The 16,672-nt window shown below is 37.5% G+C and overlaps 2 protein-coding genes across 6 annotated transcripts in view; one reads left to right on the forward strand and one right to left on the reverse strand.

The window, feature by feature from the left end:
- The window catches only part of adam22 (ADAM metallopeptidase domain 22), a 76,051-nt gene that overhangs the window by 30,952 nt on the left and 28,427 nt on the right, over positions 1-16,672 (forward strand). For all 5 annotated transcript variants that reach the window (XM_026924170.3, XM_053228124.1, XM_026924167.3 and 2 more), the window contains exons 5-8: positions 1,178-1,260; positions 4,916-4,979; positions 15,928-15,997; positions 16,287-16,360. In XM_026924170.3, coding sequence (XP_026779971.1) covers positions 1,178-1,260; positions 4,916-4,979; positions 15,928-15,997; positions 16,287-16,360 — 291 coding nt within the window. The remainder of the gene's footprint in view (positions 1-1,177; positions 1,261-4,915; positions 4,980-15,927; positions 15,998-16,286; positions 16,361-16,672) is intronic.
- Positions 10,364-15,502, reverse strand: cldn12 (claudin 12). Its single transcript, XM_026924172.3, has 3 exons — positions 15,331-15,502; positions 13,602-13,905; positions 10,364-13,341 (listed from the first exon to the last, which is right to left on the reverse strand). Exons 2-3 carry the CDS (start codon positions 13,876-13,878, stop codon positions 12,557-12,559), a joined length of 1,062 nt encoding a protein of 353 aa, XP_026779973.1. The 5' UTR covers positions 13,879-13,905; positions 15,331-15,502; the 3' UTR covers positions 10,364-12,556.

Consider the following 16,672-nt stretch of genomic DNA (forward strand, 5'->3'; position numbering starts at 1 on the left):
CTTCTGCTGTTGTAACACATCCACCTCAAGTTTTGTTGTGTTATGTGTTCTGAGATGCTTTTCTGCTCACCATGCTTGTAAAGAGTGGTTATTTAAGCAACATAGTGTTCCTCTGAGCTCCAATTGACCTTGAGCTCCATATATTGACCTTATTATAATCTGGCCATTCTCTTCTAAACTCTCTCATCAACATGGTGTTTCCACCCACAGAATTGCTGCTCCCTGGAAGATTTTAACTCGAGATTCTAGATTAAACTCTAGATTAAAACTCGAGATTTTTGTGTATGAAAATCTCAGGAGATTTTCTGAAATACTCGAACCAGACACCAACAACCATGCCAGGGTCACTGAGGTCACATTTTTCCCTATTCTGATGCTTCATGTGAATATTAACTGATGCTTTAATTGACTTGTATCTGTATATTAACCACTTATCACGAGACTGACATTGCTTGTCCATCCCACATAGTTTTGACACAAATTACAGAACAGGTTTCTAACTATTAGACATCGATATTTTATCAGGCAGTAGTCTAAATCATGTACATGATTTACGTTACCACCTAAACTAGTGGACACATATTGTAGACTTGTTCTTTAAAATGTGGTATAAAATAATCTAACAAGGTTATTTAGTTTTGTTCTTATTTTTCTATAAAATGTTCACAGAAGGCTATTGGCATCTATTGGTATGTGGATGGAGTCTGTGCTGGTCATTAGTATGCAGAGACACACTCGTAATGCCAGCGAGGGAACTAGTGTGTGTGTGTGTGTGTGTGCACGCTGATGAATTGCCTGCCATTCAGTTTCTTAGCAACATGGCCAGGTTGTTTGTGTTTGTATGTGCGTGTTCGCATAATTATACTACAAGGCTAAGTGGCTTCGCACATCTCTAATAGAGACCTCATCAGTGACACAAATGTTTCCATTAGCAAAATGTTACCGTATTAGGACTGCGGTATGAATGTTGTTATCATCCACATGATTTTCTGTGTCCTTTCGGAAATTTACATTAATTACACTTCAGTATTAAAATAGTTATCTGGAATAATGCAGAATGTTTAATTAAATAGTTTTAACACAAATTACAGGACATGTTTGTAAGTACTGGTTATAAATGACATGTATTAAAAGCACATGTGAGTTACCATGTGTGTGTGTGTGTGTTTTCTCTCAGGGTGGGGAGCACTGTTACTACCATGGAACGGTACGAGATATTCCCGAGTCCTTTGTGGCGCTGTCCACTTGCCATGGAATGCAGTAAGTTTTTTTTCTACTTAAACCCACCGACCCACACACACACACACACACATACCTTTTAGTTTTTTAAATAAAAAAAACAGTTTTCCTAGTGAAGACCAGCCAAATGTCCTCACAAGGTCCTCACAAGGTGTACTCCTATCCGTGTAGTGACATTCGATTCTCACCAAGATATAAATCCATACATTTATCCAGAGAATTTTCTTTGTTGCTGATATTTAACTCAGTTTTACATTTCTGTTTTACATTTACATTAATATCGCACAGTGTGTGTCCACCCTTACCTGACTAAAAGTAGAACTTCGAACTTTTTTGCCAGAATATTTACAGAATATGTAAATATTATACAGATTTGCATAGTATGTCAGCAGTGAAATAGCCATTATATCACATCCTCTTTGTCATTATCATACCAAATCTCTCTCGCTCTCACACACACACACACATTAATACATAAACACATTCTTGTATACAGCGGTGACAGACCAAAGCAGTAATTATCTCATTCAGCAATTAGAGCTGCATAATTATCAAATGCTTTTATTATTGTATCTCACACACACATAGCTCAAGTGTCTGCATTCATGTCTGAGTGTATGAGTGTTTATGTTAGAGGTTTGGTTGGTATTTTAGTAATTAAATTAGTAATTTAAACCACTCTGACCCTGACCAGAATAAAGTATTTACTGCAGATGAATGAATGAAAGCAGTAAATATGTTACATAATAATGTGTGAGATCTCAATACGCTCCCAGGTTAATGAGCACGGCCACCTGTACCTTCTTTATACCAACCGAATATGAGTGAGATCTCAAGGGTGTGTGGTGTTGTGTGTGTTCTGTTTAAGTTTAGTGCAGATAAAGTAGAAAGTGAATAATGAATCATGGTTTGGAGAAATTGCAGGTATCATCGCTACATGCAAAACTTTCAGAACACTGACTCCATTATTACTTTCACTCACTGAGCACTTAATAGGAACATCACATGGTCCTTTTCCAATCTCCAGCTATTCAGTTTTGGTGAGCCTGTGCACACTGTAGCCTCAAATTCCTGTTTCTGGCTGGCAGGAGTGAAACCTGCTATTGTAGACCATCCACCTCAAGGTTTGAAATGCTTTTCTGCTCACTACAGATGTAAAGAGTGGTTGTTTGAGTTACCGTAGCCTTACTGTCAGCTGGAACCAGTCTCCTCTGCCATTTTCCTTGGACCTCTGATTAACAAGACGCTTCTGCTCACAGAACTGCTACTCACTGGATGTTGTTTGTGTTTTGTGCCATTCTGTATAAACTCTAGAGACTGTTTTGTGTGAAAATCTCAGGAGAGCAGCAGTTTCTGAAATAGGTGTAAAGGTGTTCCTATTAAAATGGCCAGTGAATGTACAGTAACGAGTAACTGAAATTTAAATTAATTTAAATGCATTTTTTTCCCAAATGTTTCAATTGTCACACACACACACACACACACACACACAGTCACAATGGCTCACTATTTAGCTCCTTGTGTGCTGTCCCAATCTTGGTCATATTCCCAAGGTGCCTGAAAAGATTTCTATAAAGAACTAGGGCTTTTCCTCTCTCTCTCTCTCCCACACACACACACACACACACACACACACACACACACACACACACACACACACACACACACACAGCCTTGCTGATGTGTGCTCCTCCGGGATAGCTCAGTTCCTTTTGTCAGTATTTTTAGTGTAAGAAGGAGTCAGGTCAAATCTCTCTCTCTTTTGCTACATAAAGCATTAAATTAGAGCAGTGCACTGCTTACACACACACACACACACACACACAACTTTTCTCTCCAGAACAATTATTGCAAAGGCATGTATTCAGACTACTTACAAATCTATAATAATAATAATTATTATTATTATAACAATAATAATAATAATAATAATAATAATAATAATAACAGCAACAACAACAACAACAATAATAATAATAATAATAATAATACAACGGAAAGTTAGTAAAGCACACTGACTGACTGTTTACATTTGGTGGATGGAAACTGCATGAACTAAAAGGCCCTGTTGCATTTTGTCCCTTTAAAGAACGCCATGTGCTCCTGTTTGTTTTTGTTTCTGTTCTAGTCCTGTCTCCACTCCTATCCCATCATAGGTTTGTTTCCCTATTGTGTTCACCTGTCCTGTGTTTAGTTCTTGATTAATTTGCCTTTTTATATCCTCTGCATGCTATTGTTGGTCGCAAAGTCTTACTGTGAATTTTGTACCTAGTATTTCTGAGCCTTGTTTTCCAGTTTTCCCATTTGTTCTGGTTTTCAATATCTCTGTGTTTGGACATTGATTATGGATTACCATTTATTAACTTTGCCTGCCTATATATTTTTTCTCATTTTTCTCCCCAATTTGGTCACCTGCCAATTCCCAGGTGAAGGCTAAACCGTTTTTCCTTAAGCCAGAAACATTAAGCCAGCCAACCAATAATAAAGCCAAAAATAAATAAATATTTGGCTTCTGTCCATATTCTAAATATAACTTATCTGAAAAATATATCTACAGTATGTTCACATGTGAGCCCAGTAAACGGACTACATGACACTGATGTGCTAGATGGAGTGTGTTGAGACAGTAGCTATGCTGACTGCGTTTGCTTTATGAAATATTGTTTATATATATATATATATATATATATATATATATATATATATATATATATATATATTTTTTTTTTCTTTCTATCTTCTCTTAGCTTTCTGGCTCTGTTTCTGTCTCACACACATGCACACACACACGCACACAAACATACATGCACATACCCATTGTCCACATTGAGGTCAACCAATTAGAGGCTGGAGCCAGAGAGCAGGGTGTGTGTGTGTGTATGTGTGTGTGTGTGAGCATGATTATCAAAAGATTTCCATTCTCGCTGGTAATTAATTTTATTTATAAACTTTTGAAAGATTGTCCCTTCAGATGTGAAGGAGAGAATGTCACAAGAGTGTGTGTTTGTGTGTGTATATGATATAGTGCTTGTACGTGACATTATATACAGGACGAGTTCACCTTGCTGTGTCTGCTGCTAAATCTGTAGAGAGGAGTTCAATAATGATTCAGCTGATTGAGTCCAGACTCCGGGACATAATGACATTGTCTGTGTGTGTTTACGTCTGGAGCAGTCCGATATCTGGACAAGCATATTGCATAAGTATTCACCCCTTGAAACTATCCAGTATTGTAATGATGCAACCTATAATTGAAGTAAACTGGGATTTTTATATATAAAAAAACCTATAAATAAAAAATGTATACTATACACATGATACACGCTTATTAGAATGTGTAATGAAAAAGCAGTGAATCATTCCTATACTGAATTATTATACACAAAATAGTATTATACTGTATGTTATTTTAGTATTACTTATGTAATAGTTACACATTATTTCACAGGTACATGTAGAAGGGTGTAGTTTGAGCTTAAGTGTTCAGCTATGCACTCTTAGAAATTTTGCATTGATAAAAAGCCCACACATTTCTGACCTTTACAATTGTGCTGAAGTGACAGTTTGAATGTGTGTGTATGAAAGGCATTAAAAATATCTACACTTGTATGACCTTTTTACTTCTCTGTATGTCTGAGGCTTAATGATCTCACTCTTTTTCTGTTTCGTTATCTAGCGGGATGTTTTTCGATGGAAATCACACGTACCTGATAGAACCGGATGAAGAGGGCAAGGAGAATGTAAGTAAAAGTCCACTTTCTCTCACAGGCACACAAACACACACACACACACACACACACACACACACACATGCATTGATTCTCTGATTGCCTTTAGTTGACTTGTGTGACTTGAGCCACTAGCTGAAATGTCAGCCTATTGCTATTGCAATTTATTATACATATATTTATAAATAAACAATTTTTATTCTAGATTTACCTCACAGGGAAACATCTGAGTGAAGTAATGAGCTCTTTAACAGGGTTATTCCTGGCCCAGCATGTTATATCTTAGTCCTAATCAATAACGATATGTGAGCCTTTTGTTCCATGTCAGGAGAGCTAGTACTATTAGCCACTAATATCTGACAGTGCTAACAATGCTAATGCAATAAGGCTCAGAGTAAGGAGCCTGACGTAATTATTGTTATTTTTTTGGCTGTAAATGGAGTTTGAGTGATAGACATGGTTTTCCATCACTTGACAATCATGAATTAATGTAATTCATGTAAAGACAGACAGGAGTAATTTGAATTAGCATGTTAGCCTGTTGTATAATTATAATGGCAGCTATGAGAAGTGAATTCAATGACTTTGTAGTGCAGCGTTGTGATTATGAGCATCTTGTAGACATTTAAATGAAAGATTAATAGGAAAAGTGTTTAGGAAAAGAAGGAAATAGAGAGAGGCATAGAGGAAGAAGAGTCAGAAAAACATAGATGATTAGCATAAAGCTAGTTTTAGTGTCCTGTTGTAGCACAAATAGTTGACACTGTGAAAAGTGTACACAAAATTCTCACAAATGTGATAAACATGTAAAGCTTGTAATATTAAAAGTTTTCATATAAACTTCATGCCATTTAGCAATATCAACTCCATCTTGATATTTAGTCTCAAACCTTCTTTAAAAGACTATATCTTCCGTTAATGACATGGTGGTGTTGCTAAAGTTTGAAATCATATAACTTGTTATTTAGTTAAACCAGTCATTATTATTATCTAGCAAAGTTCTTTATTTCCGCTGTGGAAGAGATTTCGAATAAAGCAATAAGCTATGAAAGTGTGCATTAGATTGATTTTATCATGTGTAAAGGGTGTTCTTAGGCACGACGTGAAGTTCAGAACAGTGCCAAATGTGGCTCGGCCAAACCAATTTTAGAAACAAAACTGTTTTTTCAAGAAGTAAGAATTACTTTAAAGTTTATGTTCATTTCTACTACATAGCAGTGACCCATTGACCCAGCCATCTCTTTTTATTTTATAGTCAAACCATTTTAAAATCTATCTAAAAACACCCAATATATCTTATTTATGAGGAGTATGCTTACAAGTGTGGATGTGAATAAGAGAAGGCGTTTTAATGTAATATAATAATATAATGTCATGTAGCGGAAATATAATTTGTAACATAGAAATGATTTTCCAGGTTTATTAGAGATATTAAACATTTGACATAGGAAACAAGAGACGCTGCTCCATTTTTAGGAAAAAAAAGACGTTAATGGATAAGTAGAAGGCAGCTCTTGGAGTTGCAATGCTACAGGATCTAACAGCCATGCATTATTCATCTTGTGCAAGAAAAATACTGATGATGGAGAAACAGAGTAGAGAGAGAGAGAAGGATGATGAAGATGAAAACAGAAGCCTCTCCAGGTTCGTACTTTACACTAGGAAGATGAGCAATTTTGAGTATGAGTGATTATTAACGCTTCAGGTACAGTTCCTTCTTTGTAAAGGATTTCTGTACCAGCTTTATCAGTATAAAAACAGCTTTTTTGGATTAGAAAATTAGCTGTTAGTTCTGTATTCCCTTGATGTGGGTCACCTTGGCGTTTTCAAACACACGTTGGCCAGGTTGGCGTGGCCTTTGCTTTCATGACATCAGTGGAAGAGTGTATAATGGGAGTTTCAAACATCTTTTTATACAAAATTTGAATTAGCGCCTATGAAATATACTTGGATTATATAGAGAATTTGGAAATTCTGATAAAAAGGATAAAATATTACATGGCTGATTACATGATGGAAACATTTTTCTAATAATTGAGATCTAGTCTCTCCATGAGAGTTGTGTTTTGGCTGCTGATTTGTTGATTTCATCTTCAATTTCTTTAATCATTCATCAAATCATTCAGTAAGCGCTTTACCCTGGTCAGAGTGATGATGAGTCCGAAGCCTATCCCGGGAACAGTGGGCGCGATAATAGGTGGCAATGCATCCTGAATGGAATGCCGGTCTTTTACAGGGCACCATGCAAATAAATATTCACACCAATCCAGGGGCCAATCTAGAGTAGCCAATCCACCTACTGGCATGTTTTTGGGAGGTGGGAGGAAACCAGAGAAACTGGAGGAAACCCACACAGAGAAAATGTGAAACTCTACACAGAAAGTCACTTGAGCTCGGTTCCAGGGACCCTGGAGCTGTGAGCCAGTAGCTGTAACTGCTGTGCCACTGTGCCAACAATTTGTAATTATTTTGGTGGATAATTGGATGCCTATGTCATTCTGTCCAGCTCCTAAAGACCTAACCGATTACACAGTGAAGAAAATCCTGATTTGATCATTTTCCATGTAAGATTTTAACACTTGGACGCCAGTCAAAGTTAACAATGAAAGGAATCTATTACTACAGTACTTCAGAGATGACATACAACATGCAGGTTGAGATAAACTAAAAATTACTGATGTAGAAATTGCAGTTCCCAGAACTCCTCTTCTCATTTTCTCAAGGCTCTAGAAGGTTTCCCTCTGTAACTCACATTGTCTATGACTTAAAACCATCAAAACATTTAGATAAGGCGTGCTAGTTCAAGCCCAGCACTCACTCAGAAGGATGTAATGATGTTTATGGTAACCTTCCTTCTTTTGCTATTTAGAGACTAAAATAAGAATGCTGTTACAGACAAACTTGAAGAATCACAGTACATTATGCTAGCTCTCATTTAGGCATGAGTATGGAAGAACTTCTGACTTCTTGGTGGATAAAGTCAGAACTTTATCCACCATTCTTTTCTTAAGAACTACACTTCTGTCTTATCACCATAAAGGTCAGTAATATAAGCAGTCATGTGGTGACATCACTGACACACACCAGTTCCCCATCATCTTACTAACCCTAAAGATAACCCAGCTTCTTTTAGCCATTTCCTGTGTGGTTTTGTTGACCGTTAGCCCTGACCCCGTCACCTCATGCATCACCTCATGACTAGGTGATGCTCTGATGTGATGAGTTCAGACATGAGAATAATCCATAGAGACGAATGCAACCCAGTTGGCCATATGGCTCATACATCTGTCATCCGCAGTGCTGCAGCAGAAATGTGTCCCTCTCTGGCCACCATACTGTGTCTCAGTGTGGGACGCTGTGGAGAACGCCTGAAGCCAAAAGCCTCTTGTACCTGTGCTTAATGTGCAGCCACCATAAAATCAGACACAAAAAGTCTTCTATTTACTAGTTTGCACTCGTCTGTTTATATGTGGTATTCTGACTAGTTTATACTTTTCTTCTTATTAATATGTGGTGTTCTGACTCGTTTGGACTCGTCTGTTTATATTATGTGGTGTTTTGAATAGTTTATACTTGTCTATTTATATTATGTGGTGTTTGGACTCATCTGTTTATATTATGTGGCATTTTGACTAGTTTCGACTCATCCGTTTATATTATGTGTTTTGACTAGTTTGGACTCATCTGTTTATATTATGTGGCGTTTTGACTAGTTTGGACTTGTCTGTTTATGATATGTGCCTTATAATATGTGACTAGTTGTCTGTTTAGAATAGTAAGGTTTATATTCTGGCCTGTGTTTTGCACTGGAGGCTTTTTTTAGGTATTGCATTTGGGCTGCTTTTTTTATGTCCGAGGTTTGACAGATATGATGCCACTGTTGCTTTCTGTGCAAAACAGAATGTCCCTGTTACAGCATTGCCTCTAGAGTGAGCCAGGTAGAACATGCACGACTAGCCATACTTGCTTACTTTCACTCACACACACACACACACACACACTCTCTCTCTCTCTCTCTCTCACACTTCCCTGTATCATTCATACAAACACTAACCAATCAGGAAACACATACTCATTTGTCTTTGTCTCTTCAGCCCCACACATCTGAAGCACAGACTGTGTGAGTGTGTGAATATATTTCTTTAATGAGTGTATCTGAATGTGTGTATGAGGTTTTATGCTTGGCATAGGCACATTTACAATATGGTCTCTTCCATTTCCCTCTATCTTTTCTTTTGTTTACTTGTTCCTTTTTCTACACCCTTTTCTTCAATCTGTCTTTTTCCCTTGTTATGCCTATCCTGCTATCTCACATAGTGTCATCGGTCGGTGCCTGGGGGATTATGGGAAGCACGTGCCATTCCCCAACCTGCTTCTTATTCATGACCTGGTCCCCTAGAGAGAACAAGCTACGATACACACTCTCAATCACACACTACCCCCTCTTCACACATACACATCCATTCACCCTTATCCCTCATACCCTACCCCCTCATCACACACACTCACTCATGCCCTCATACCCCTGCCCCTTCTTTGTCTTCATACATGTACACACCCCATCTCATTTCTATACCAAACCATCTGAGAGACCATCTGCCTTTAGACCCCTAATCCTTTACAGAATTCCCCCCTCTTGTGTGAGTGCGTGATAGAGGGGGAAGGGGTGGAAACCCAGCATGATGCCACTGAACGAGGGAGGAATTATGTTCTCTGTTCCACATTGTGTAGTTTTCAAACATCAGTATTTCACCTAAGTGAGGCAAACTGAACAGACATCTGTTGTGACTTTTACTTAGCAGTGAGTAAATGTTAGCTTCCATGGCTTTGTGTCAAAGATGAGTCAAAATGGTGAAACAAACAAATGAGTCATTGGCTAAGAGGCATTTTACACTTTTAAAACAGTCTCACATATCCATAACACATTTACTCTAATGGTCTCAGCTGTGTTGACATGAAAACACACATTAAAACCGGAATATCTGTTACAGTTTCTGGTTTTCCATGAGGTGTAGCTTCTCCAGGCTGTTATCATGGGACGAGTCTTTATCGAGTGTATGAGAGGGTGACACTCTGAGCTGTACGCTATTAGCCTTAGTGACCTGCGCAAATACACATTATGAACATGAAAAGATCTTTAGGGAATTATGTAATATTGAAGCTGCCATCTTTTGTGCGTCATATTTTTAATTCATAGCACACAAGCGACATAAACAGGTTTTGTTCTCCTGTAAGAGATCACAGTGAGGTGCTATTGTTATGGGCCACTTTATTGTCAGGACTCAGTACACCATCAGTGGCTTGTATTATTCTGTATCACTTCATAAGGAATAACTAAAAAATTAAATCTAAATGTAATACATTTAGAATGATATTTAAGAGCAGGTAAACGCTCCATATTGTGCACCTTTCTTGTATTTTTATTTATTTTTTTTTTACATTTTTACCCATGTAGGCTACTTTTGTACATTTGTGTGGTCCTGTGTACCAAAAACAAATTTAACAGGCTGTACTCTGAAAGAGGAAATAAACACTAAATTTGTGCTGTCAGTGCATTCATACACGTTTGTTGGTTTAGGTTAATCGGTCCAACAGGTGAATTATATCCATAAACATTCACCATGGTTTATACCCCATGAGGCTGAATATTCCTTTCAGCCATATTCTCTTTTTTTCCTTTGCAAATTTGAATAAGGTCTATCCTAATACCTTTGTTGCAAGTTTCAAAAAGTTCCGTATGTTGATTCTTTTAAACAGTGTTTTTTTTTTTATTATTAAGTACATATTTTAGACATTAGTAATTTATGCTTTGAGACGTAGTCGTTTTATAAAAAGGATTAGTGATAAAACATTAAAATTTCCCTACATTTTTCAAAACATCATCAGAATGCACCTTGACATGGAATGATGAGTGTAACATCTTTAACATAGCATTCGCTAAGCTGATTCCTCAGCCCTGGCTATTCTTTATGGGCAAAATGTAAAAATACAAACAAATAAGAAGTTCGTTAAGCATGAGCAAATAACAACCAATAGTTGTTGTACAAAAAAAAAATGAAAGAAAAACAATAAAAATCACAAATTTATAAAAAGTTGGCAGAGTTAAACAGAGCACTTCATATCTAAATAACTTTTTAACCCTTCAGTATTTGTGTAAAATATTAAGAAATTAATAAGTAATGCTTCATTCAGCTTAGTAAAACCAGGGAAAATGATCCTCTCATCCTCACTGCACAACACAGTGTAACAGAGTTGCAGAAAAATAAAACAGCTGCCCTTTATCAGTTTTTAGTTCAGTTCCCTATAAAATAAGTAAAAAGGCTTGAGATGTCCTGAAGAACCCTGATATACTGGCATTGCCATTTAACAAAGGCATATCAGTAGCATGAGTAGTGTCTGTAGGGTGTATAAAACAGTGCGTTAATATTAGTGTTAGTTTAAAGTTTAAGTGTGAGTGTGAATTAAGTTCAAAATACAGTGTAGTGACGGAGCTGATAGTTTTGTTTCAGCTACAGTGTCAGCATTTTGTTTAGTGCCTTTGAGCATTTACACTGCTCATACAGTGAGACAGTTTTTTTTTTTTTTGTAAACCATGAGGGGGATAAAGTCTTATCCAAAGATGCGGGAAGCGTCGTCTCACAGCTGACCACAGTGACAGCGTCCACCTCATCTGGGTCACAGGCAAAATTGTAGCCGACACTCTCACATTAACCCTTATGTTCAAATGAAAATGTTCATTTCAAATGTCTACTAAAAGTAGAAAAAAGAAAAAAAATAGTTTAATTTTTCAACATAAAACTTGTTCTTGGCTCAATTCCAGAAAGGTGGATTTAAAAAAAATGAAACCATCATATCTAATGTAGTGCTGACTGATAAACTAAGTGAATTTGTTATTAGACCACAATAGATTACTACTTCAATCTGAATTATTGAATTATTACTGTTTTGTACTGTTTGTGAACTTGAGAAATTGACAATCTTATCAACAAAGACCTGTAAAATATATTTTTGTCGTTACTTATATGTTTCAGGGGTGGACAAATTAATACCCAAGGTTTCTGGGACAAACAGATTTCATGTCCAGGCTATTTGTTTTTTTTATTTGTAGTTGACTGGTGGATAAGTAGGTTCAACAACCAGAAAAGAAAGAAAGGGGAAAAAAACACTCTTATAAAAACTCATTCATTTTCCTTAGTCTGTATTAATGTGCCAATTAGGTTTCCAGGCAACTAAAACATGGGACTGGGCAACACATTGGAGATTTTATTTGTCCAGAGGGTTAGTTAATGAATTTATGATTTGTCCACCCCTGTGTATATTATTTTGCTCATTATTATCTATTATCGGATTTTCTTTCGTCTTAAAGGTGACATTGGTGACAAATTCTTCCTAATTTATCTCACAGAGATTACTTTCAGTGTATTTTCTATTATGCATCTATTTTCATTCTTGCTTGTTCTAATGATAAGTGGGATTAAAATAAGAAATTTTGTATGTTTAGAGTTGCATGGCCTGGGTCAGTGGGACATCCATTGTTGCTTGGTGATCTTTAGCCATACACTGGAGGACACAGTGGATTTCTATCGGTGTCACTCTGTCAGGAGGGGGATGTCGATCTCAATTCCTGAATGGCGTGATCGTGTGGAGTAGCGATGTCCAGCATATCTCTGAGAAGGGGCAATGCTTACAGAGGGAGCATAGCTTTGAGAGGGGGCGTAACTCTGTGATGGGGCGTAACTTTGTGAAGGGGCATAGCTCTGTGAGGGGGCGTAACCGTAAGCCTGTGAGGCTCCTGCTTCGGACCCGTATCCATCAGGCACAGACATCTGGGGCATGTATACCTGAGGCGGTACAAGCGGGCCAGGCATGGGCTGTGGGTACCCCGGGGCTTGCACGAAAGCTGGAGCATCTAGAACGGCAGGGGGGAAGCTCTGAGGAGCGTAGGTAACAGGCGGTGGCAGGCCGTTGGCCATTAGTGGCTGAGCAGAAATGCTGCTGCTCATGACGGGCGGCTCAGGCAGGGGCAGCCAGAAGGGCGAGGGCAGCGTTTTGCACATGCAGTACCACATGAACATCAGCAGGGCGGCAAACTCCAGGCCGCCAGCACTGCCAATGGCCACATACGCTGCAAACTCTGTGGAGAAAATGTCAGCGTAGCGTGAGTTCAACTGACGTGTGTGGAATAGGAACCAGACGGATGGCGGCATAGCGATGGCACCTCCTAGCAGGAAGAACATCCCGGCCACCAGGTGGCAGCCTGAGCTGTTCACAATGCAGCGACTGGACTTTATGTCGTCTGGGGATTTGGAGCAGCATGCCGTCTTACACATACCTGTGAGACTGATCAGCAGAGCCAAGCCAGAGAAGAACAGACCTGTAGAAATGAAGAGTCCACACTTCACTATAGAAAACTCTAAACTGTGCAGGATCCTGTTTTAAAGCAGTAACTTAATTTAAAGCAACTTTTACAGGTGCAGTTTGTCATTTTAAAGCCTCTGCTGCAGTTTCACTGAAAACATTGACAAGCTTTTGTCTTTCCCTTATTACAGGTCCTGATACAATTTTAAAAAGTTTAAAAGTAACTAATTCAGGGAGTGTGAAAAACATGTTGCATTTGTAGCAATAAACACCAACCTGCTGGTAAACAGAACTGCAGAAGCCTGAGATCCAGCTGATCTACTTTGGAGTACCAGTCTGCGTCAAAGTAGTAACACCCGCTGGAGCCGTCTCGCCGGACACATTTGGTCCACAGTCCATCGTACACTGTAACATTCTTGGCGTTGAGGTTAAAGGTGAGCAGACGTGTTGTCCTCCACTGAGGGATGACTGTAGCGACGGCTAATCCACCCACCGAGAGCAGGGCGATGATGAAGGCAAACGCGTTCGTGGCGTGGATGTCACGGCAAGACATGGTGGGGAAACAGTTCCAACACTAAACCTGAGAGAAGGGAGGTGGGCAGAATTGAAAATATTTAAGAAGTGAAAATCAGGCTTCTGAGACATTTTGGCTAAAGACAACAGTATTCTGACTATAACTTTAATGACTAATGACCATATCCCTAATGACTAGTCATAACTACTACTGCATAAAAATGACCTCTCTATACATTACCAACAGTACTCATAGGAATCATCGTTCGCTCTTCTGTTCAACCTCCACTTAAGGCTAATGCATGTGTATCAGAGTGACTAAATCCAGACAACAACCCCAAACAATACACATCTCTCAGGGGCTGTGTTATCAGTGTCTGCCAGAAACAACACACTTTACATGACGTCATTAGTGACTCCGTCCGAACAGTCCGAGAGAACTCTTATTTTATGCTCAAGTCCATGGAACAAGGCATGCTTTCTTCATCTGTAATAAAATTCAAGAATCTAAAAATATTGCATATTTATCCCTGTAATTATAATCTTAAATTTTTTTTTTTTAATTTCACTTTAAGACAGAATTTCTTTCAGTGCAATTACCCTAAAAACCTTTGGAAAGAATTGAGTTTATTCTTCAACTAAAACCAGGCACAAAGTTGATATTAATCTCAGAGATATCATCATTTGTATCGATTGTAATATCAACACCATGAATTTTATTTTAAATGTAATAAACCATCCTGGGAAATAATAGCATACCACTTCCATAAAGCCAATGTCAAAAAAAAAAGTCAAATTTGTGTGAATTTCAACATTCAAATTTCAAAGAATATATATATATATATATATATATATATATATATATATATATATATATACACACACACACACACACACACAATATTTGTCATCTTAGCATTTATGTTCATTTATGTTCCTAATTGTCTTTAATGTGGATATCCCTTATTGTAACTAATTTTCTTTCTTTTATGTATATAATAGCAATAAAAATATATAATTAGCACAACATTATCATTCATAGTTATCACTGTACATTACATATATATTTTCTAGGTATTTCTAGATATTTAGTAGTAAATATGTACAATAATGACCACTTTTCTCTGAGTTTAAAGCTAATTTGTTACTAGTTAGCTAGAACCGTTAACTCGAGCTAGTTAAGCTAAACCGGGGTTTTGGCTTGACTTTATTTTTATTTTATATCTCCAATAGTAATCTAATATTAACTCTTTTCGTGTGAAAAGATAAAATACTTCCATTAGGAACCTGTAAAAGCTGTTTTTAGTCCTGTATTCGCCGTATATAAAGCCAAACTTCTTGGTAAACACTAACCAGCTGGTTGGTTGCTAACAACACTGTAAGCTAAACAGCTAGCATAACTAGCGTATCAACCTGTTGCTCTTCGGTTCTTTTTAAGTCTGCTCAGTGTCGTGTATGTGAACTAACAGTGAAAAAGTAAACGATATCCTACCCGTGGACTCGCGAACGTGGCTATTTCAGTGAAATATTCCTCATTTTTCGGCGTTTTTGTCGTTAACGCTTCGCACAACTGAGTTTCCTCCAGGAAAGACTTCCTGAGGCGCGTGCACACGCAGCTTCGTGTGACGTCACGTGCGCGTTCACGCTTTCAAACACGTGCACGTGAAGCAGTGAACCTCTGTGCTGTAATATATCTTTCATTTTTTAAAGCTGTGTGTGTGTTTCTTTTTCATTTATGTTGTCAGTGTGTTTTATATTTATTTAGGTTTTTTTAGATAGATGATTTATTTTATGTGTAAAATGGAAAGTTGTTGGTGTCAGAGTTCAGTCAAAAGAATTTATTAAAAAAAATTAATAATGACTTCTACCTATTCTGACCTCTATCTATCTATCTATCTATCTATCTATCTATCTATCTATCTATCTATCTTCTGTCTGTCTGTCTGTCTATATGTCTGCCTGTTTATCTATCTATCTATCTATCTATCTATCTATCTATCTATCTCTGCACCTTGTACATGTATGAGTCTCATTATGAATACTTGGGCACATCTGTAACTCTTCCATCTCCCACAATTTCTCTCTGCAGGAACACGTCCAAGTGCACATGATCTATAAATCTCCAGGCTTCCAGCCTCCTTGGGATTACATCCGACCCCGTAAGTCCACGTCCCGTTTCTCATAGCAATCAAATTAAGTAAAGAGCAGAATACTCCATCTTTCACATTATAAATGATATTGTTAATACTAATAAATCACAGTAAGTAATATCATTTGATCAGCTTGCAATCAACATTAATTTGCTAAATTAAAATGAGCTCCACTGGCATTTGAATAATATTGTTGTGTTTGAGTTATGAAGTCTGTTCTGAAGTTTTTTTTGTTTTTTTTTTCCATTATGAATGGTGAATTCATTTTTCCTCTAACTGTCTTGCTGGTTTTTATAAGTTGAACTTGCAGAGTCGCCGTTCCAGAGCCCTCCACTCTTCACTGGAGCAGCGCACAGGAGAAAAAAGAGACAAGTAAACTTTCTTTGTGTAAAATATGACACTATCTTTGTCTGTGTCTGTGTCAATGTCTGTGCATAAGAGAGACAGATAGATGGATGGATGGATGGATGGATGGATTGATTGATAGTAAAAAAAAAAGAAATAAATAGATAAATATGGATAGATAGATAGATAGATAGATAGATAGATTGATTGCATTATAAAAGGCAATGAAAGCAGAGGGATAAATGGTACCTTAAGTAACAAGTACACACACGCACACACACACACACACACACACATATATATATATATGTATGTATGTATGAAAGAAGACAGAACAAT

Source organism: Pangasianodon hypophthalmus, chromosome 22, assembly GCF_027358585.1.
Source record: "Pangasianodon hypophthalmus isolate fPanHyp1 chromosome 22, fPanHyp1.pri, whole genome shotgun sequence".
In the NCBI taxonomy this organism is placed as follows: Eukaryota; Metazoa; Chordata; class Actinopteri; order Siluriformes; family Pangasiidae; genus Pangasianodon; species Pangasianodon hypophthalmus.